This window comes from Neopsephotus bourkii, unplaced genomic scaffold, assembly GCF_033783945.1.
Source record: "Neopsephotus bourkii isolate Nb327-2 ecotype Australia unplaced genomic scaffold, CSIRO-AGI_Nbou_v1 NB_1373, whole genome shotgun sequence".
NCBI classification, from domain to species: domain Eukaryota; kingdom Metazoa; phylum Chordata; class Aves; order Psittaciformes; family Psittacidae; genus Neopsephotus; species Neopsephotus bourkii.
Genome location: NW_026901852.1, coordinates 5989801 through 6012436, shown reverse-complemented (window position 1 = coordinate 6012436; position 22636 = coordinate 5989801). Strand labels below are relative to the sequence as shown.

Below are 22636 nucleotides of genomic sequence, written 5' to 3'. Positions count from 1 at the left end.
TACCCCCGGCACTGAAACCGCAGCGGTGCTCGTTTCCGGACGACCCTATTTAGGAACGGACCCGGGAAGATGGCGGAGGCCATGGAGCTGGAGGCGGCCGGCGAGCCCACCGCCTTCAAGCGGCCGAGCTGCCCGCTGCCCGCCGCACCCCGCGCCGCGGAGGGTGGGGACCCGGGGCCCAGCCCGCCGCCAGCCCGCCCTGCCGCCGCGCCGCGCTACGAGGAGCCGCCGTGGGGCAGCCGCCCTCCGGACGGAGCCGGCTACGGGCTGGAGGTGCTGAAGGGCGGCGTGGTGCTGGGCTCGGTGCGGCTGGAGGGCGGCAGCTGGTTCCTGGTGGGGCGGCTGCCCGGCTGCGCCCTGGCGCTGGAGCACCCCTCGGTGTCGCGGCACCACGCCGTGCTGCAGTACCGCGGCGCTGCCTGCGCCCCCGGTGACCCCAACGGCGACGATGCCGCCGGCTTCTATGTGTACGACCTGGGGAGCACCCACGGCACCTTCCTCAACAAGACGCGGGTGCCGCCCCGCACCTACTGCCGGGTGCGGGTGGGCCATGGGCTCCGCTTCGGCGGCAGCTCCCGCCTCTTCTTCCTGCAGGTGAGTCGGGGCCCTGGCCTTGTGTCGGTAGAAGCTTCCCCGGATCGAGCTCCGGGATTTGCTTGTCTCCATCTCCTTGGAGTACTGGATGGGAAAGCCACTTCTGCGGCGTGAGGCGGTTTGGGTGCTATGAAAGCAGCCGAGCGCTGCTATGGTGGTTGTACTGGCAAAAGCAGTCAGCTGTAAGTATCCACTGCGAGCTCTGCGGTGAGGTTTGGGGCTGAAGGACAGAGCAGCGCATTGCAGCATCACTGTGGGCGGCTCTGCCGAGGACTCCGCATGAGAACGGGGCTGGCAGCTTCTGCCTGCGTGCAGTGAGTGCAGAAGGCATTTCTCTCCGGCAGGATGATGTGTTAGTGAAGTGAAACACTGATATTTCTGTGTGAACAAGGGCAGCTTTCATCAGTAGAAGTTCAGATGGCACTTGGTGTGCCCTGCACATATGTCAGAGGCTGCTCATTACTCACATTCTTCCATGTGGTATTGAGGGGCGTATTTACCTTCTGTCTTTAAAATGCAGTTCTATTTGAGATTGGTCTGACTGCAAGTACACAGTAACGCTCATCTCTTTTTTTCTCTCATTTGGAAAAGGCATTAAGACTGATATGTTTGGTAATGCAAGCTGTAACAAATGGTCTAATAATTCCACTTTTTGAAGAGCACTGTAATGGTTTCTTTATGTTATTGTACGTGAACTGCATCTGTGTTGAAAATACGTCTCTATTTTTCTTTTAAAAACCATTTCTGCTAAGTTACTGTTTGTGACTTAGGGACCCAAGGAGGACCAGGAGTCTGAGTCAGAGCTAACTGTGACTCAACTGAAGGCACTGCGCAAGCAGCAGCAGGCAAAGTTAGAAAAGACAATGTTGGGAGAGGACTCTGATGAAGAAGATGAAAAAGAGGAGAAAAATGAGAGGAGTCAGAACAGTGATATGAGCTGCTCGTGGGGAATGGGTAAGTGATGATGTGTAAATCAGCTGATACATCTTGGAAGGTCTTTAAGCCAGTTTTCAGGGAATACCAGGGTTGAAATTCCAGCTTTATGCCAGGTGTCCCTGTTCAGTGGAATTTCTTGGGTATTCAGTAATCCTTTTAAATCCTTTTAAAAGGAAGAGTGGTGTGACAAGGAAAGCTTATATTTGGTGAGAAGTATGCTAGAGCTGTTTTAGATGCGGGGAGGAATTTGCCTATGCGTATAGAAGACCATAAAAGTGAGAGTCTAGGTTTGTTCCTGTGATAGGGTCCATACTTCTGCCTGAGAGATGAAATTTAATTGCTTGAGGCTTCTATGCAGTATGGTTGTCTTTAAATTTGAAGAAGTCCACATCCTAAAGCTAGATAGATAAATTGTAATTAATGAGCTGTTCAGGCCAAAAGGAGTTGGTTTTTTGAATGGAAATATATAAGCAAATAATCCTTTAATGTGCTGACACAGCAGTGACGTTCATCTGCAAAACTGCATCTTATGGTTGAATGAGTAATAGTAAAAATGAAGCAGGTTGTTTTTTTTTTTTATTGGATGCAGAAATAATAGTCAAGTTAAGGGAAATAATCTTAGGATCACATAGCTGATGCTTCTTTCAAACTAAGACAAGTTGAAATATACTGGTGATCTCTTCCTAACATTTCAGCATACTTTTGCAATTTCTATGTCTTGTAGGGGAGGATGCTGAGGAGGATGAGGTTGAAGAAAACCCTATTGCTATTGATTTTCAGGATGTGCAAGATGCCTTTTATATGAAAGACCCTAGGAAGGCCTTACAGGGCTTCTTTGACAGAGAAGGTACTGTACTATTTTTCTAAGTTTAAAGTAAATTTCCTGTTTACCAAAGTGTGACATTTATGCTCATGTTTGCCTTTGGGAGTTAAGGTGTAGGAGCTAAACTTTTCTATTACCTTGTGATCAAAGTTTCAGTGGGGGTTGGTGGTGGTTTGAGTTCTTTGTGTGGTTTTGTGTTTTGGTTTGTGGTTTGCGTTTCTTTGTTGGTTTTGGGTTTGGGTTTTTTTGTTATTTTGTTTGATTTGATTAATTTAATTAGTTAGTTTAATTTAATTAATTAAAACTTAGATCACCATTGTATATCTGAGACTGACTTAGTTACTAATCCCTAAACTGGGAATTGTAGTGAGAGTTGTATGCCTTTGGAGCAACACTGAAACCACAACCATGCTTTGAAGCTGTGCTGAAAAATTCATACCCATCAAATTCCAGTCTGTTCTGTTTGGCAGTGGCTGTGATTGTGAGATAGAATTGGAAAGTCTAACAAGACAAACAGCAGTAATGAATTGCTCTGAACTTCCAATAGTTGCTACTGAAACTTAAAGGTTACTCACTTATTTGCTAAAGTGAAAAATTAATCTTTAAAATATCTGTGAATTCAGACTGAAAAATGTCATTACTTCAATGTCATTTACTCGAATACGTAGAGACAAGATTGTTTTTTCTTTGAACTACACTGTTAAAAACAACCAGATAAGCATAGTACCAACAGAAGATCCCATGGCAAATTCAGGCTTATAACAAGGGCAACTTAACCTGTTTCTTTTTAACCATGACATTCTTCTATGCTGTAATGATTATTCTTGTTTATTTCAATTTTGGTTACTACATCAACTTTCTTTTTCTCTCTAGGAGAAGAGTTAGAATATGAATATGATGATCGTGGGCACAATAGCTGGCTGTGCAGGATCAAGTATGTACATCTCCATTCACTTTCTCTGCGTAGAAGCTGACTTCACTGAATTCACAAAGCCTGAAGGAATTATTTGTGTTGTCACACTTGGCAAGGAGGCCAACTGGAATTTGATACTGAGACAGAAGTTCAAGGATCAGTGCCTAGTTTAGTGTCTGTGCTGCTTTCTGGTCTGGAAGCATTTGGTTTTCCTTAGAGATGAACATCGAGAAAGCAAGAGTTCAGGTTCTTTCAGTTCCCCTTGTTTTGACAAATATGTGAAATTGAAGAAGAAACTAGGAAACAATTATCTTTCAATTCATTATAGGGGAGAGAGAAAAAAAATCTTTCATTCTACTGTGTACCCCATTTCAGTTATTTTATGGTTGATGAGAAACTGAATATGAGCCAGCAGTGTGCGCTCACAGCCCAGAAACCAACCGTATCCTGGGCTGCATCAAAAGGAGTGTGATCAGCAGGTCCAAGGAGGTGATCCTGCCCCTCTACTCTGCTCTTGTGAGACCTCACCTGGAGTATTGTGTGCAGTTGTGGTGTCCTCAACATAAAAAGGACGTGGAACTGTTGGAACAAGTCCAGAGGAGGCCACGAGGATGATCAGGGGACTGGAGCACCTCCTGTATGGAGACAGGCTGAGAGAGTTGGGGCTGTTCAGCCTGGAGAAGAGAAGGCTGCGTGGAGACCTCATAGCAGCCTTCCAGTATCTGAAGGGGGTCTATAGGGATGCTGGGGAAGGACTCTTCATTAGGGACTATAGTGAACCCTGAACAAGGGGTAATTGGTTCAAATTTAAACATGGGAAGTTTAGATTGGATATAAGGAGGAAATTCTTTACTGTAAGGATGGCAAGGCACTGGAATGGGTTGCCCAAGGAAGTTGTGAATGCTCCATTCCTGGCGGTGTTCAAGGCCTGGTTAAACACAGCCTTGGGTGACATGTGGCAGGGAGGTTAGAACTGAATGATCTTAAGGTCCTTTCCAACCCTAACTATTCTGTGATTCTGTAAGGCAGTTTTTGATGGGTTCCTGTGAAAGGCCACTAACGTAACTTGGAGATCAGAAGGTGAGGTGAAAATTAAGTCAACAGGGTAGATTTCAAATGGATAGGAACAACATTACCGTGACTGTACTGCTTAAGAAACCTTTCCTTCAGCATGGGAAGTATTAGTGATTGCATGGATGAAATACTGGTGCTTAAAATGATTCAGAGACTGACATTTAACTTTTTAACTTCTTATATTCCCAATGGAATGAATATAGGAAGAGTTATTGTTTGGACTAGTGAAATAAAAAAGTACTTGTGTGCTTTAGGATATCTTGTGTTCTTATGAAGTGAAAAGTGAAAAATACTTAACCCTCCGAAAAAGACCAGATTAAAATGGAAAGAACAATGTCAATATGGTAAATAATATATGTTTGTATCTGAGCTGTTCTCTATCTTTCAAACTGAACAGGTTGCCTGTGGATGATGCATCAGGGAAGCAGCTGGTGGCAGAGATTCTCCATTCAGGAAAGAAGAAGGAAGCAATGATACAGTGTGCCCTGGAAGCTTGCAGGCTACTCGATGCTCGGGGAGTACTAAGGCAAGAAGCAGGTGAGTAATGAGTCAAATGCTTTGATTATTCTAAAAGCCCTAAATTAGGGATTCGCAATTGCTATCTTGAATTTGTTTTATTGCTCAGTGGTATATAAATCATTGGCTTCTTGCCTTCTGCTTTCCCTTTCCCAGTATCCCGAAAAAGGAAATCAAAGAACTGGGAAGATGAGGATTTTTATGACAGTGATGATGACACCTTCCTTGATCGAACTGGTGCTGTAGAAAAGAAACGCCTGAACAGAATGAAAAAAGCTGGTAAAATAGAAGAAAAACCAGAGACTTACGACTCCTTGGTAAGAATTGTTATGATATGCCAGGCTTATTCTCTCATGCACGTATTATTACTAAGAAGGAAAATCAAACCTATTTCCTGATCTTTCTTCGATAACTTGAACTCTGATATCATTTCAGACCTTTCACTCTCATTTGGCCAAGTTACAATAAAATAGTGGGTTTTTTTTTTATTTGTGGACAATATCTATGAATATCTTAAAGTACTGATTTGCTTTATTGAAGAGGTAGTATACTACCTTGCTTTTGCCTGTGTAGTATGGACTGCTACTTGAATCATGGCAGTGGGTGAAGGAAATACCAGAGCAGGGTACTTGTATAATAGTTTCAAAGCATCAGAAAATAATTGCAACTTTTCAGGTGCACAGGGCACATCGTAAAGAAGAATGGGATCATAAAGAAGGATCTCATTCTGCTTCAAAGAATAAGCGTCCTGGACTGACAGGCATATGGCAACTAAAAGCCATGCACAGACAATAGGGTGTGGGGGAGCAGGGATAGGGAGGATTGGAGGATCACACTGGTGCTGTAACATTGCTGCAGAAGCATTACCATATTTTCATGTTTCAGACAGAAAATTATTTGAACAGTATGTGAAGAGACTGATAGTTGTTTAGGAGCATTCTAGACTATATTTTTTTCAGCCCAGAAATCCTGGTCAAAGATCAGAAGTAGAGAAATGGAGGTAATTTGGTAGGATATTTGAACAACTCTTAAAAGGGGATTTTAAGAAGATACAAAGATCTTCTAAGCATGTTCTTTTCTAGGTCAAAAAGCTAAATGAAGTTGAAAATGAACTTTCTGAGATAACAGAGAAGCTGAAGGCTTCAGGGAAAGGTAAGGCATGAAGTTTATTTGATCGTAGTGCTTTTCATAAAGAGCAATAAGGAGATAAAAATGTATTTTATGGATTTCTGTCTTAAGGGCCTTTCTTTTAATGTCCACTTTTCACAAAGGGGTGGGGAGATTTGCAGGTCACTGAGTTAGCTTAATAAGGATACTTAATACTCTCCAGCCAATAGTTTAAGTACTATTATACTGTTATGTGTGTGTATAGTCACTTGCTAATAAATGCAGTCTTGTCCAAAGCAAGCAACATCTAAGCTGAGGTGAGTGTACAAGTTCATGGGTGAACATTATTACTGGTTATCTGCCCATATTAGTGAAACTGACCCAATTTGAGGAACAGTTTTTCTCGTGACTTCCAAAAGCGTTTATAAGGGAAGACTAAGCAACCAGCAGAAAAGACAGTGTATTTTATTCCACTTCTCTCATTGTAAATGCATCTTAAAAAGGAAAGGTGAGAGAAGAAAAATGTGGAGTCAAAACAGAGTTTTTCAGAGCTAATTACTGATGGACTGACTTGGTATCTCTCACTCACTGATGCAGCTGAATGAAAATCAAATACATAGAGCTCTTCAGTCTCATCTTTGATTACCTGTTCAGAAGAAAATCATCATTAAGTTGATGGTGCAGTAAATAGCCCTATACCTTTATTCACTGAAATATAAAGCATTATAACCATGGTTGATTTACCTCCCAGCAAGTTTTACTTCAGCAGTGTAGAAAACAGCTGCAACTGATATTGAATGCTAACAGTAAACATCTAAGTTGAATTACCTGATCTTAGGCACTGTTGGAATCAAGCAGAGAATTGTATTTGCAAGAAGGGGTGATCTGACTCGCTGAAGATCACTCCCTGATTGAAGCACTTACATGGTTCTGCAGATAAAGAAGCAAACTGCGCTTTTAATTGTTCTGAATTACCTGACTAGACACTAAGCCATATCTTTGGAATTTGGTGTTTAAATTAAATGATCATTCTGCTCAGCTCCTGCCTGTTAGAATCTTCTGACTGTTATCAGTAAGTTTTCATTGATATTTTTTGTCTTGGTTCATATAAATAGTTGCAAGGAGAGTATTTCTATCTGAGTTTCCTTTATGACGAGTTTTGTCATCATTTGTGATTGTGAAGAGGTGGATGCTATAACAGTTTCTTGGGTTTTGAAGCCTCTTAATTCTGTATATATTTGAACAGTTACTGTTATGGCTTTAATACGCTTGCAAATTATAAACTGTGTTTTGTTCTAGCTCAGGAATACCCTTTCCAGTTGAGTCCATTTGTAAATATAAATCTTGCTAGACTTCTCTGTAAATATTTGTCATGTAAAATTGCTTGAATGTGCACCTTTAACAAAACCATGCTATTTTATTGAAATTCAACATGTGCTGCTTTAAATACAGAGTGCTATTTAATTAGCTCAAGCTGAACTGAAAATAACTTATTGTTTGCATAATTATGCTTGTGCATATGTACATAAATGCTTGTAATGCAGCAAATACCAGATTTGCCAGTTTCATATAACACTGAAGGGCAGAGGGAGGCTGCCTGTCAAAAGGCTCATCCAAATTCTAGCAACAACGTTTTTCTTTGTTTGCATTCAAGTTGTATTTTAACACTGTATAAAAACTTGTTTAAGCCCAAGGAAGGAGTTTTTCTGTGGGTATTTTGGTTGGTTGGTTGAATTCCATGTGTTAGAATTCTACAATCATTTTTCTTCGTCATTAGAACTTTAGTTTTTCCTCTTGAGTTTTAATTGCATCAACATGCGCAGAATTATTAATATTTGAAATCAAGTGGAGTAGAAAGACTGTCACTATTCTTTTCCAAGTAGAAAGCAGTGTTTTATTATTACAAAATCCAGTCAAAACAGAGGTAAATCTTGTGTGATTGGCCTAACACATGAAACTGTTTTTGTATGTGCTCTGTCATGCAGGGCTGGGAGGCAGCATCATGTGTTGATTCATTCTCAGCTTTGCAAATGTTATTACATAAACATTCCAGGAAAGTCAAAATGAGATTCCCCATGCAGTGGTATGGCATTCTTTGTAGCTGTGTTTATTTTAGTCTGTGACTACAAAAAGAACCCATAAGCCACTTTCTGAAGGACAGCAGATCTTGCAGTGAGATGAATAACGTGAAGACACTCATAAAGAAGCAGTCAATTTTAAGAGAGGCTTTGTTATGTAAGTGGATGAAAGTTTACTGTGAGGCTATTGTTAGGAGAAATGCTTTCATCTTTCCAGGGCTAATAACCTCTATTATTTCGCCTTTCAACAGAAACTTGCAGAGAGGATAGTTTTTCCTATATACGGTATTCTGTAAAGGTAGGACTTGAGTACAGCTGTTGTCTCCCCACTCGTAACAATGCGTATCTGCCCTTTATCTTGTCTAGTCCAGTCCCAGCCAGCACCTCAAGATTCCTTGGATGAATTCATGACTGAAATAAAATCAGGATCTACCTTAGACAGTGTGGCACGAAAGAAGCTTCACTTGAGGTCCTTTGAGCTGAAGAAAGAGCAACAGAGGCTGAAAGGGCTAGTGAAGCTTGTCAAGCCTGCAGAGCTGCCTGAGCTGAAGCCCCAGTAAGTCTTCTCTAAAGTGTAAAACAATTGCTTTTACCGTTGTTGTTGTCCATGGGCAGTTGTGCAAACCCAGTAAATAGACAGCTTTCCAAACACAAAGGCAGGACAGCCTTCCAACCTACCTGGCCAGCCTACCGCTTCAAAGAGACGCTGTGCCTTTTGGGTGTTGCAGCATCTGTGGTTGAGGCAGATGTACCGCAACACTGGAGTAAGCTAAGCCCACACTGGGAGGATGAGAAGGGGAAAGGATTGGAATCGTGGTGTCAGCTTTCATGGTTTTTTTTCCCAACCTGCATCTAAAAGGAGCAGAGGAATGTTACAGGTATTATGTACAAGCTGAAAACCACTTTCACTCCATGAAACGTACCTGAAGTCAAGTGTAGTGGCTCTTCAAGTACTGCCTCGCACAACTGCTGCAGTTCAAGAGGGTGTGTGCTGGGTTCATCATTTGCTAGTGGCAGCTTAATTACAGGCTTAATTAGTTTGCTTAAATTGAGGTTTATCCTTCAAGTGTGTTTTTATATATGCGTATCTATTATATACATGTGTAGGTGTGTGCAGTTGAATTTGAGGGAGTCTGTGAGACAGGTTTTTTCCTCCTTATTTATTTTTTGCTTCCTGTTCCTTGGATGCTTCAAGTGAGAGAGAAATTAAAGGATTTTTATATATCCACTTCTAATTTGCAGGTTGGTTTGCATTTCTAAATGTAAGACTCAGTTGATGCTGTGTGCACTCTTTTCCTCTATCTATTTTTTATTAGGAGTGGGAGTTACAGTCTGGAAGCAGAGAACAAGCCTAAAAAGATTACCTTGCCTCTGTTTGGTGCAATGAAAGGGGGGAGCAAATTCAAGCTGAAAACTGGAAGCCTAGGGGTAAGTTTGACTCGTAAGAGCAAATCAGAGGCTGTTTCTCAGACGTTCTCAGGCTATGGAGACTGTAGGTGGCAACTGTGTCTTCTCACATGCAAGGAAACAGAATGGAGCTGCAGGCCTGTGGCAGTGGAGGTGCACAGGGCTAGCAGTGGCTGTTGGATGCTTACTGCTAGCAGTTGTGTTCTTTGTCCTAGTACAGCCAGTCTCCTAGGCACAGCTGTGGTCAAAAGGCAATGAATTGAGTAGAGGCAGCCTGGGGACATCAGGCTGAACCACTGCTATACCTCAGCAGTTTGTTTTGGTCTTACGGCAAAGATCATATCCAAAATTGATTGTTTCCAGTGCCCTCATATGAAAAGATTGCGTTCCCTATCTATGAACTGGACATATTTTTTTCATCTTTCATCTCTACTAATATTTTTTCTTTAAAACCTAACTGTTCTTCATCCTGAGAGTGTCTCCTTACCTGCTGTCGCTGACATTAATGTGAGTGCTTTCTTCTGTAATGAATATCTGTGGCATCCAGCTCCATTTATCGTAGCACTGAAGCACAACTCTTTCTCCCACAGAAGTTGCCTGTTAGGCGTCCAGAAGTGCCTGAAAGCTTGTTAAAAACAAAAGATGATGGACCAGAGGAGGAGGAAGAGGAGGAAGAAGAAGAAATGGAGGAGAAGCAAGAAACAAATACAATAAACAGCAGAGCATCAAAGGTGGAAACAAAAATTACAGCAGAAGAAGAAACAGAAAAAGAAACTAATGCTCCTGATGGTTCTTCTTGCAATAACAAGAATCTAGAATCCCTTCAGGATGGTAAATCATTGGGTTTGGGTTTTTCCAGTAGTGAAGCTGAGACTGTTGCTGCTGAATTTTTCAGAGCTCTGTGAATCTCCTAGTGTCTGGGTCACAGGTTCTCCAGCAGATTTCCTTTCCATAGATTTTTCCTTGCGAGTCCAGACTCTATGTGTCAACTAACTCTGATCAAAGACTTTTCAGTTTCCAATCCTCTGCCAGTGAGGAGGAGCACAAGAAGCTGGGAAGGAGCAGAGACAAGACAGCTGACCTAAACTAGCCAAAGGGGTATTCCATACCATAGCATGTCATGCCCAGTGTATAAACTGGGGGGGAGTTACCCAGAAGGGTTAGATCACTGCTCGGGTCAGGCTGGGTATTGGTCAGTGGGTGGTGAGTGGTTGTATTCTCTCCCCTTGTTATTTCCCTTACCGTTATTATTAGTAGTAGTTCTGTATTGTACTTTAGTTATTGGACTGTTCTTATGTCAACCCGTGGGGTTTACACTCTTTTCAATTCTCCTCCCCATCCTGCCTGGAGAGGGGGCAAAAGGGGAGAGTGAGCAAGTGGCTGCACGTTGCTGGGTTACTGGCTGGGCTTACACCACAACAGTGAGTCCTGCTTTCATCAGATTGAGTGTCCATATAAAAACAACTGCAATGCATTGTTGGCAGGGAGGGTGGCTTAATAAGAAAAAAACAAGAAAGTCTGTGTAAAGCTTCAGATCTCTTTGTGAAGAGGAAAAATACTTCTAAAAATGGCAGTGGAGAGGTATCTTCTTGTGTCTGTGTGGTTTACCCCCATTCCCTCTTTTTCTCTATCAGCTTGATGCATTTGAAAACTCAGTACTGATGTTTCTCAGTAAATGAGGTGTTTGATGACAAACCTAATTCTAACTTTTTGTCTTAATGCTGCACAAGTTACTGGCATGTTTTAATTGGTCACAAGTTTTTCTTTAATATCGTATTGGGAGGGACTTGGTACATGAAGTAATTTGGAGAACTTTCAAGAGAAGTTACTCCTGTGACAAACACAGCCGAGAGTTCCCTTTTGTACTTTGTCTCAGGGATGTTAGTGCTCTGCTCAGCAGAGTTACTGCAGAGTGCTCATCTGGCTCGCTCTTTTGTCTTTTACAGGGGCTCCTTTTCTGCCTGAGCCAAAGGTACTAAGGAAAGAATCTCAGATGGGACCCTCACAAGAGAAATCTCAAGGTGAGCAATAGAGTTTAGGCTCTGTTGTACAGTAGCACGTTAGTTTAGAAACTGTCTAAAGGACTTAACTGTCTTCTGTCACTAGAAGGAAACTAAGCTTAATCTAGAGCCTAAACAGACCTAGAGTTGAAACAAAGGATTGTGTTTTGCTTGCAAAGTGGTAAGTGTGTGGTAAAGACAGGTCATTTCAACCGTGTTTCCGTTCTCTTTGATTTTCATAGTCATTAGCTCATTTGAGATCCTTTGTTTAAAGAAGAAAGAGGTATGAGAAGAAAACTTATTTTAATTTAGGAGCTTAAACATAATGCTCCCCACCCCCTGCCCTGCTGCCTTGAAACACTAGGAAGGACAGAACTAACTTTTATAAAGTGACAAATCTTCTATAACGTTAGCTAATAATGTGTTAATGACCTATGACCAGAAAGATCCCCAAAATGAAACCTGGTATACTGAACATAGAGGAGATCTATATGAATATTCCATTTTTTCATAACTGAGACTCTTCGAATGTTATCCTGTCCTCATAGTCTCATCCATAGTTTTTACGCCACAAGAGGCTCAGTATTTCACAGCTCAAGTGGCAGAAGAACAAGGCATGCTTCTATCTCTTCTGTATTCCACACACAAGTTTCAGGGTTATTTTTTGGTTGGTTAATATTTTTAAATGTTGATCCTGTGCATTTCGTACTGTTTTCCTCTAAATCAATCCCTGCACTGATTACAGATAGAGAGTATCTTTAGAAAGGAAACATCTGCTGTTAGTTAACTAAAGTGTGTTATAGAATACCAAATAGAGGACCTTACTGAACTGCATTCAGATAGGTGACTCACAGTGTATTAAGCATATGTTAATAAATCTGTGAAAACCGAAAGGATGTTCAGCAGTCTGAGGTATTAATTTTGCAGTGAGCTGTCTTGGATTTCCTTTTGTACCAATTCTTATGTAAACATCCTACAAGCTTATTTCTGATACTATTTGTCATTTATGATGTGTTGTAAACCAAATCTTTCTTCCCAGCATCTGAGGCAGTATGTAAGGAACCTGAGGAGGCATCTGAGAAAGTTAAGAAAATCAACAGCTCGAGCAAGGTGAGTTACAACACCATGACTCCTGCAGTTTAAGAGTTTCAGGAAATCATTTAGTAGGCTATTTTGTAGTGAAATAGTAGCAGTTTGATTGAGTATAACTTAGCGGCAGCAGTGCTTTTCTGCTGATGAAAACCCAGATGTAGAACCACATAGTGCCACTGGGCACGGATTTTGGAGTCTGTAATGAGAAGGTAAAGCTTGGTATTTTTAACATGATGGAGGCTCTCAATTCAACCGCAGATTTATTTGTTTTCACCTTTTCACTTGGCAGTTAGCTTCTGCTGATTGCTGCTTCTCCTGTATCACAAGTGTTGTATAACACAGGTGCTCTCTGGCCTTTGGAATGGCATTGCAAAACTTTCCTTGGAGTGTAGCTTGGGAAGCATGTCTTGGCTGGCACAGACCATGCTGTACTGGAGTGGTAGCTAGTCTATATTGCTGTTATTAAACCTCTTTTTATTCTGTAAGATGTGAAAAGAGATGAATCTAAGATTATTGAATTTTGCAACCAAATTATTACTAAGTTTGAGTGGATGTGCCAGGTAACGTTCCTCCTGTGCATGAGACTTGTATTAAAATGTAAAGTGTATGAGGCTTGCACATTTTGGGACACAGGCAATTGTTGCCTTCCTGGAGCTGGGAAGGAACTTCTCTGACAGCATGCTCTTAGCCTAATGATCATTGCGAGGTTCTTCCCTTTAGAGTGCATGCTACCCTTCTGCTGACTCCCATCAAAGATTACTGTACTTGGTGGGCCATGAATTCTGACTATTATGACAGTTCGTTTGTGGTGGGCACCTAATTTTAGCCCTGCGCCACTTATTTAAAGAGACTTAACTCCCTGCAGCCTGTGTGTACTGCTGCCTTGTTAATCCTGGCAAAGGACCCAAGGATTGGGTAGGCACAGTCTTTGGAATTGTCCTTTGTTGCTGGCCTATAAGGCACATTGATAAAGAAGGCAAGAGTAAATGTATATTGTTAAAGCCCAAGTTGTACCATTTCTATGACTATGGAAGAACAAGGCAATGTCTCATGCTGAGATGGTCAAGTCAGCACCTCTCAGCAGCAGAGGGTTCACTGTAGCACTGAGCATTTTCCAAATGCCAGATGGCTTAGCTGTATTCTCTCTCCCATCACAAATCACTGTTTCCACATGCTGTCTCTGGTTTTGGGCTTAGATCTTGCATGGAAAATATAAACCAGAAGTCAGCTCCCCCCCCCCCGCCTTAATATTTGAGGAATAACTTTGAATCATGTAAAATTGGAAAACAGTTTTAAAATGAGTATTCCCAAGCCATATTTAAAAACTCTGCAGTCTAGTGTTTTGGAAAACATTAGTCTTCCAAAATAACTGGTTTAGAGGTAAGTTTGGTGAAGGAGAGTTTTTAAGGTAATGAAAAATTGCTTCAGTTGCATAATGTCGTGATACTACAGACTACTACAAATCAGTGCTGAGTAACTTGGCTACAATTTGAGCTCTTTAAGTCTTGTACTCTACAGTCGTACGAATTGTTTTGATAGCTGCCTGCAGTCGTTGAGAAAGTGATGCTGGTTTGGCAAAACCTAAAAACCTAGGGACAAAAAGGTGTTGCTATGTCAACATCTGCATTGCAAATGACCTGTTTTGGTTTGCTTTAAACATTTTGGTGATGCCACTGACACCTAGGGAAAAAAAAAAAGGGGTTTTCTTTTTATTAAAAGCTAAGTTATCCTTATATAATAGCTTAACTTTTCTATGCTCCAGTTTCAAAGTCATCTTAAACCCGAAGTTTTCAGTGGGGTTGTGCATTGAAGTCAGTAAAGCACTTCTTGAAAATCCTGTTCTAAGTCTTTTCCCCTGCCTAAAGAAATTCTGTGTTGAACGACACTACCAAACAATAGGATGATAAGATGAAACTGTCCCAAAATGGGCAGTTGGCAGTGGTTCTGTTCTGAGGGGCAGATTGGACACGATGACCTCCCGAGGTCCCAGCTAACCAGTATTTCTATTACTCTGTGACCCTACTGGGAATAAACTGGATCTGGTTTAGGGTTTGATGTTTCTTCTTCCCTGTGTGCTATAGCTTTCATCCCTGACTCTAGTAGAAAAAGCCCTCACCTTTCAGTATTTGCCTCTGAATTAATATGAGGTTTAGTGGCTGGGACACATTGCTGTAAGGGTGCAGCACCTTAAATCCTTTTTGCTTTTGCAGGTAAAGCAACCACCATTATTTTCCTCGCAGTACCCAGATGATGACCCAGACTACTGCATATGGGTTCCTCCTGCAGGTATCAACCATTTCCTTACCTTTTTTAGTCTTATAACTCAAGAATCTAGCTAATAAGTAGTCCAGGTGTCCTCGTAACTTCTGGAGAAAAAAGTAACTTGGGAATACTTAACCAGAACCTGATGTTTTCTGGCATTCTATGCCATATATCTGCTGTATGGCCATGCAGGTCTTGCAGTGTCTGTAGTAGCTTCATCTCAGTGGACAGATACACCTGAGGTTTGTTTCTGAGTTTTGTAACAGCTGAGGGAGCTAACTCCAGTCACACAGAGTAATACAGTGATCTAGTTGAAAGAGAAGCTCAGACCTTCACTACAGATGGTCTGCAGCTATGGCAGTATTCTCGGCCTTCATAGAAGTCTGTGAAATCTGATAGTCTTCTTTGCAAATGCTTTCAGAAATCATTGGAATACAGACTTTGGGCCATGTGTTTTGGTGAGAATTCTCGGTAACCCTTTGGTGAAGGCACTGATTAATAAATGCACGCATCAAATATGTTAAAGTTTGAACAAGTTCTTTTACTTTAGTTCCAGAGTGGTTTGAGCCAAGTTGAGGTTATTCTTAAACAGGATATATATATTTTTTTCAGTTTCTCCAAAATGGAAGGTTTGTTTTCATGCATTGGGGTTTTCATAGCTTGTTCAAAGCTCAGCTTTCATTTGGTAGATTCCTGACTATAAGGCTGTTGCAGGCTTATAATATAGGTAGGCTCCAAAAGGAGTAAGAAAAATGAGAATCAGTTTCACTGAAGAAAAGTATGATCTGGTGAATCACCCTTCAGTGAAAAGACTGCTCTGCTCTGGCATATGAATCCATTGGGACAAAACACCTGATTCAGTAAAGTGGAGGTCTGATCTGGGATAGCCAGGCGAGCTGTGTCCATAAGAGGGAGCTCATTTCTCTGTCTCTGCCTGCTAATAATAAGACCTGTTTTCCAAGATGGCATAATAAGGATACAAGGGAAAAACAAAACAAACCCCCACAGGAATATATGATGCAATCTTGGCATGATTAGTACAATTAAGAGGAATGATACGTATAAATCAAAAGATTATTTGAATTGTAATATCCAGTCTGACTTTTTATCCTCTTTCTGGTCATCTGACTGCTGCTGCCTGGAGACTGTTTCATGCTTGGGTGCACATTTGTCTTGGATAAGAAGGGGGAAAATTAATTCAGCTTTTCCTCTTTGCCCATTAGGTCAAAGTGGTGATGGCAGGACTCATCTCAATGAAAAATACGGCTACTGAGCATCAAGTGCCCTGGAGTACAGCTGAGGCTTGAAGGATGGCTCTGTTTTGGACTCTTTCAGTACATGTTAAGTGAGGGATAAAAGACTTGGCTTTTCAGAAGCTGTTCCAGATTCAAGGGCGTTAGCAGCCGCTCTGGCTGCTGTTGGCTTTCCTGGTGTGTCCTCTTTTAGTCTTTTAAATGCTTTTTTAAAAGTAAAGGCCCACACATTCTTCTGCCTCATCCTTTTTGTTTGGCTTCAACCTGTGGGCTCAGTTTTCCTCTTGTAAATAAAAGTATACAAAAAAAATACACCTCTGTATACTTAAAGGCTTGATCAAATTTATTCCTGTTGGTTTTATGCAATTAAAATGAGAAACACTACTGGTATGCTGCTTTGGCTGCTGTTTGAAAAGACTGTGATGGTAAATACAACCTAAAACATGAGGGTTTGGGTGTGATTTCAGTTTTTTCCTATGGAAAAAAAAGGTATTTTGAGAAGAAAATTGTTTTTATTTCTTCCTCAAGCAGTTGGGGGAGTACTTGGTTGGGAGAGGACTGGAAAGTGGGAGCTTACGGTGGTTTTTATACATATATGTATACATACATAGAGTAGACATATGCATGCACACACAAGGTGTGGAAAGGCCAAAGAACTTTATGAAGAGGCTGGCACTGCTTATCTTACTAGAGGCTAACAGAAGAAATTATGGAAAGATATTAGGAGCTGGAAAAGCTTATAATGAAGCCTGTCTTTCTGTTGCAAAACATGAGCAAAGCATCATCTTAATGCAATTTAAGGCAAGCCTGCTCTTGATTTACCATGAATATTAATTTTGAATGTCTATATAATTAGGCTATAAAGTTCTGTGTATTTATATATGTGCCTATTTAGTGTGTATATGCTATATATATTTAAAAAAATCATTTAAATATCCATAAAAATGCAGCTATGAATTGGATGACTCCCAATTGTCCCAGAGCCTATGCTGTGGTAAAGGCACAGGTCACACAGGACATCTGAGGGATGGTAAATCTCTAGGCACAAATATACAGGGGCAAGGAAGGCTGGAGAAATGCTAGTGTTGTACTCCAGGGTCACACATGCTTTGCCATGCTTCCACTGGACAAGGCTGCATCCCTGTGGATAAATTGCAGGAGGGCATGTCAGAAGCTAGGGAGAAGGGATAGCTGTACAGCTCTTCTGGTTCTTGAATGGATAGTGTTGGAGCAGCGGAGCTCACTCTGATTTTACCCTACAGGTGACGTAAAGCAGTTTGGCAGCTTGGCACTTTGGGTGTTTTACTTTATATGCTCAAGCTGCAGAACCAGCATCTTTGCACCTATCAACATATTTAGCTTTGCTTTCTGTCAGCATCTGTGCAGCAGGCTCGGCAGCCTGATGCTCACTGCTTCTGGCAGAGGCCTAGCTATACATAAGCCAAGGAAGGGCTGTCGCCCCTCTGTTCGAAATGCCAGCTCTCACAGGTTTCACAGACTTCTCCAGAGCCTTGTTCCAGTGTGCAGCAGGCATCTGCAAGGACTTCTGTTCATCACTGTGGGTGCAGAGGGCCTGGCAGGTATCAATGCAGCACAAGGGAAACAACAGTTTGCCAGTTATGCTCATGAGAAGCACAGGGAGAAGAGCCCACAAGGTGGGTACAGCTTTACTTTGATAGCAAAATCACAGCGATGTATCTGTTCATCGGGGGCTGCTTTGTAGTACAGACAAATGGTATTTGTCCTGCTGCCAGAAAGACATCTCTGGGGATCAGGGACTGGGCAGTTTGGTCCCTGGCTAAGACCATGAGCTTCCCCATCTGTTTCTTTTCATAAGGGCTCACTTGTGCCTCTGTAGAGATCTGATGGTAAATCCTGCTCTCTTTCAGTGGTCAATCTTTTGTTGCATTGTGTAATATGAATACCTAAAGATGGTTCCAATCATTTTCATGGTAGCATTCAATAAAGCAATGGGAAATAGCACCCCTTATATTTGGAAGTTGTTACCATCCCATCGATGATCACTTAGCCATCCCAGAAGAAGGTTTTCCGTTGCTCACAGCCACATAAGACAGGGTTAAATCTTTTCCTTTTTGGCCAGATACATGTATTACTTGTCAAATATCTTTCTTCCACTGATAGCCAGAAACCAGCATGAGTGTGTGTGTGCAAGCAGGGGCTGCCATTTTAGGCAGAAAGAGATGGATACACACAGTACTAAAACTTCACCTTGTCACCACTCTCTTGTCCACTGGGCCATCACCATAACCTTATTTCTCCATGATCTGCAAGTCCCCAAAATAGTTACATCGTGCTGGCAATAGTAACCCTGTTCTCACTGCAAGTCGAAGCTCTCCTGAGGGTCTGTGTGTATGTCAAGGGTTGGGGCTCTTTTCCTTAAGCACCATGATGTACATCCTGTCATGATCCCGTTGTGGAGGAGGGCATACACAACTGGGATTTTCAGCAGCAGTATACAAATGGAGGGAATAACTTTTGCAGCCCTTAGGGGAGACGGCTTAATTTCACAGATAAAGAACGTAGAGTCTATGAAAACCAAACCTAATTGCATGGCATTTTGGCACCCTGGGTGATTAATTACATGTGTTTTTCCTTCAGAAGCTGGCTGACAACTGAGCAGCCATCAGCCTTTGGCGTTACAGAAGTGTAGCCCTGAAACTTTGTGTCATCAAGCAGCTGACTAAAGTCCACATGTGCCCTTAAGTGCCCGTTCTCCTTCAGTTTTCCTCTCCACTCCTCCTTCATCCCACAGGGCATCTGGCAGTAACTGCATGGCAAAACCATCATTTGGGCTGTGCGCCCAGTCTCCTCTATGTGTCCCATCTCATGGAGAAGAGATCCCTGCCCTGCAGATGGAGTTCTGATCATGGACAGAGCGCTGCTGCCGGCTGACGCTACAGGCCTGTTCCAGGCTCGATGTTTGAGATGCTTTCCACATAGATATTCCATTTTCACACAAAATCAGAGCCAAGCAATCTGGGTTCCCCAGACCCACACAGCAGTCTGCAGCTGGGGCACCTTCTTGTGGCAGTGTTAGTCACGCAGCAAGCAGAGACAGCTCTGAGTGTGATTAAAGCACGGATGGGAAAGCTCACCAAGGTTTCTTGCCCCAGATAGCTTTCCTGACCTCCCTAACACCATAATGATGCTCACTGTGTCAGAGGAAGAAACGGGTCATGGGATATCTAGGATTGTTGCTTGGTTTAAGAATCCCCAACATTATTTTTCCTCTCGGGAGGATGATGAATATATTAACACTCAGCATGTCTTCAAACAAGGGGATGCTGCTCAGCATGACCCTTCAGTGCTCAGACCACGCTTCTTTCATGGAGCTCTCTTGCTCTGCTCAACAGTTCTGCACCAGTCAGACCCCTTGCCACTGTAAGCACTGTGAGACCTCCAGCAAAACAGAGATAACCATCACTGGTGAGGTTTAGCTCAATCATACAGCAGCACTTTTTGTCTGTAACATTAGAACAAAGACAGGCTGCAGGCCCCTGTGTACCCTATTCTCAACAGACTGTACTGTAAGAGGAGCTGGACGAACCGTCTGATCGCATCTCAGCTTTCCCTGAATGTACTCACTCAGTCTGAAACTTGTTTCTGAATCCATAGTGCTTCAATTAACAGTGGAAGACTCTACTTGGAGCTGTGCATGCAGACAGCCTTGGGGTAGAGCTGAGCAAAGTCACCAGGACCGAACATCTGGCATAAGTCATCAGAAGATTGACCCTCACCCCAAACAGCGCTTTCGGAGCTTCTTGCCTCAATACCTTATCCAAACTAACAAACCTGTGCTTTTCCATGGCCTCTGGAATGGCCATTCCCACTGCTCCGGGTGCCGTTGGTTTTCCAGATGCCTCTGGATGATGTTTGGTGATTTCAACCCAGCACTGTTGCATCTTCTCTCCACTTCATTGAAAACCAAAGATCAGAGCAAACAACCTCAAGATGGAGCTCCTGGCGCACAGACATCACCGTACCTTAGGTCTCCTCTGACTTAAAGAAAGGAAGCTCAGCTCTATCTGTGGATATGGTCCCCTGAAGAATGCTTCCTCTTGCTTATCCAAGGAAAACCAAAGCTACACATGACGCTCCGCTTTCAGGAATGGAAAGGAGCATTCACAAGGTCTTTTCAAAGCATCCAAAAGAGCATAACACCTATGTGGTTACCCACTTGTCAGATTGGGTTCGCAGCACTGTAGAAAGCTACAGGACACAGGGAGATGTCATTAGTAAGTTGAGTGTCCTCTAGCCAGCCCACAGACCTTGCTCCACCGTTCAAGAAGGGATTGTTTAAAGCTGCTATTTCCTGTCACAGCGCTCACGATTAGTTGGTATTTTCTTTGCAACATGTGCTTCCCTCATTATCGCACTTACTTTCCATTGCTATGAAACTTCCACTTCTGTGTTCACCTAATAAATACTCTTAAATTTATGGAGCATCAATGCCCAAAGGCCTGTGAGCACCTAATATTTGGGCAGCTGTCAGCAAGATATTTTCCTTTGCAGTTCAATGCATAAAGCAATATCTATTCTGATACCTGCATAGCACCACATCCTGCTGTTCTGGGCCACAGGACTGTGCATACACCCTCAGCATGGCTGTAGATGAGGTTTGTAGCTGGGGGGGTAGGTTTAGTTTTTACATTCTGAAAACAAAATGCTGTCTTAGGAGTTCTCAGTTTCATTATCAAAGTGAATGTGAGGTAAGATGTGAGAAACGTTCCCTAAGGAGAGGTCTACAGATGATCTCCATTTGCTTGGTTATGGTTTTAAGCTGGGGAAGTGTTCTGTTGATTGTGCAGGTGTATGGATGTATACGCAGGTGTACGCACGCTTTCAACCATGAATATACCGCTTTGTTTCCCTGCTTTGACCTGCTAAATAACTTGGAACTCAAGTTTGTGCTTTTGCTGGGCACAGTCTGCTGAAACCGCAGTCTTAGGGCATATGCTGAGAACCTGTTTCAAATCCAGTTTCTTCTAGCACCAAGAAATGAGATAGGCAGGCTAAGAATAGCATATGATACAAACCCACCTGCAGGTGACTGCTCAAGGGAAGTTTGACTGAGATTAGGCTCATGGTCATCAGCTCCCCCAGGCTTGAGGCAAAAGGCATTGAGCCTCCCGTTTTGTAGGACTTGTGGTTTTTCCCCTGTATATAAAGATCGACTTGCTGAAGTCTTGACCGCATGGTCAGTATGCAGTGTGTGCAGTACTTTGTATGGTCAGTATGCAGTGTGTGCAGTACTTTGTATGGTCAGTATGCAGTGTGTGCAGTACTTTGTCCGTATGGTCAGTATGCAGTGTGTGCAGTACTTTGTATGGTCAGTATGCAGTGTGTGCAGTACTTTGTATGGTCAGTATGCAGTGTGTGCAGTACTTTGTATGGTCAGTATGCAGTGTGTGCAGTACTTTGTCCATATGGCCAGTATGCAGTGTGTGCAGTACTTTGTCTGTATGGTCAGTATGCAGTGTGTGCAGTACTTTGGTTTAAATGCACCACATGGACTCTGACAAAAATAGATATTCATCCTAATGGCAAAAATCTTCATACATATGGAAATGTTTAGGAGCTGGTGTATGAATACGGGGGCAGCAGCATGCACTCTGGAAGGGCAATTCCAAAAGAGAGGGATTTACCCAGTGGCTTCTTACACTTTCTTCTGTTTGGGAAGTGATTATTTTCATGCAGAAGCCAGGGACTAGCAGCCACCTTCTGAAGCCACCCCTTGACAATAGGTTTGGCTGATTTATATTGATCTTGTATCTTTTCTCCCACCAGACTTAGTTGGGTCTGTTGTGTGGCTGTTCTGCCATTGTTTCTCATGGATGCTGAACCCTATTCAAGCTTCATGGTACCCCATGGGGCAGAACTACGTTGTGCTGAGCTTTCTTTGTTCATCTTCATTCTCAAGCTTACCTTCGCCTTACCTGTAGCCCAAAACCATCCCTTTCATACTTTTGTCCTGCTCCTGAGTTCTGCAAGCCTGAACAACGATTTTTTCCCTACCCCAAACAGACACTGAACCTGAATCTGTATTTCAAAGTTTTGAGTGGAACCTGAACCAAGTGTTCTTTCGTTGGGCACCTGAGATTTGCCCTTATAGATGCCTTCAGGGGGGCAATGGCAGAGCTGTGAGCTCATGATAGGGTGGGATGATGTTTCCCTGCAAAAAGCCAGAGGAACACTGATGTGAAATCTCATACCTTACTCATTCATCTCCTTATCCCCCAGCCATAAATAACCACCCCACTCCCATTACACCTCTTCAAGAAACAGCGATCCAGACTGCTCCATAACAGCAAGGCAGCAACGTTCTAATTGCTCTTACATGCTAGGGTAGTTATGATGGGGTCTGTGGTGGAAAGATGATTTACTTTCCAGTGTTGAAAGCACAGCTGTAAGCACACAGACCTTCTCTGTGCTTCCTCCTGACACAGCTCTCTTGGCCTCTCAGGTGTCTCACTGCAAAACAGATGAAACCATTTTCTCTCTCCGAATTAGTAGGTTTGCCTGAGAGCTGTTGGCTGCTCTTGCAGAGCAGTCAGACAAGG

At 42.5% G+C, this 22636-nt stretch overlaps 1 protein-coding gene across 1 annotated transcript; it reads left to right on the top strand.

Annotated features, from left to right (window-relative positions):
- The first annotated feature begins 44 nt into the window (after nt 1–44).
- SLC4A1AP (solute carrier family 4 member 1 adaptor protein) lies at nt 45–16294 on the top strand. Its single transcript, XM_061367242.1, has 14 exons — nt 45–594; nt 1365–1548; nt 2255–2377; nt 3227–3287; nt 4738–4877; nt 5013–5173; nt 5939–6008; nt 8408–8597; nt 9358–9469; nt 10039–10279; nt 11395–11469; nt 12488–12558; nt 14751–14826; nt 16026–16294. Exons 1-14 carry the CDS (start codon nt 70–72, stop codon nt 16073–16075), a joined length of 2079 nt encoding a protein of 692 aa, XP_061223226.1. The 5' UTR covers nt 45–69; the 3' UTR covers nt 16076–16294.
- The last annotated feature ends 6342 nt before the right edge of the window (nt 16295–22636 follow it).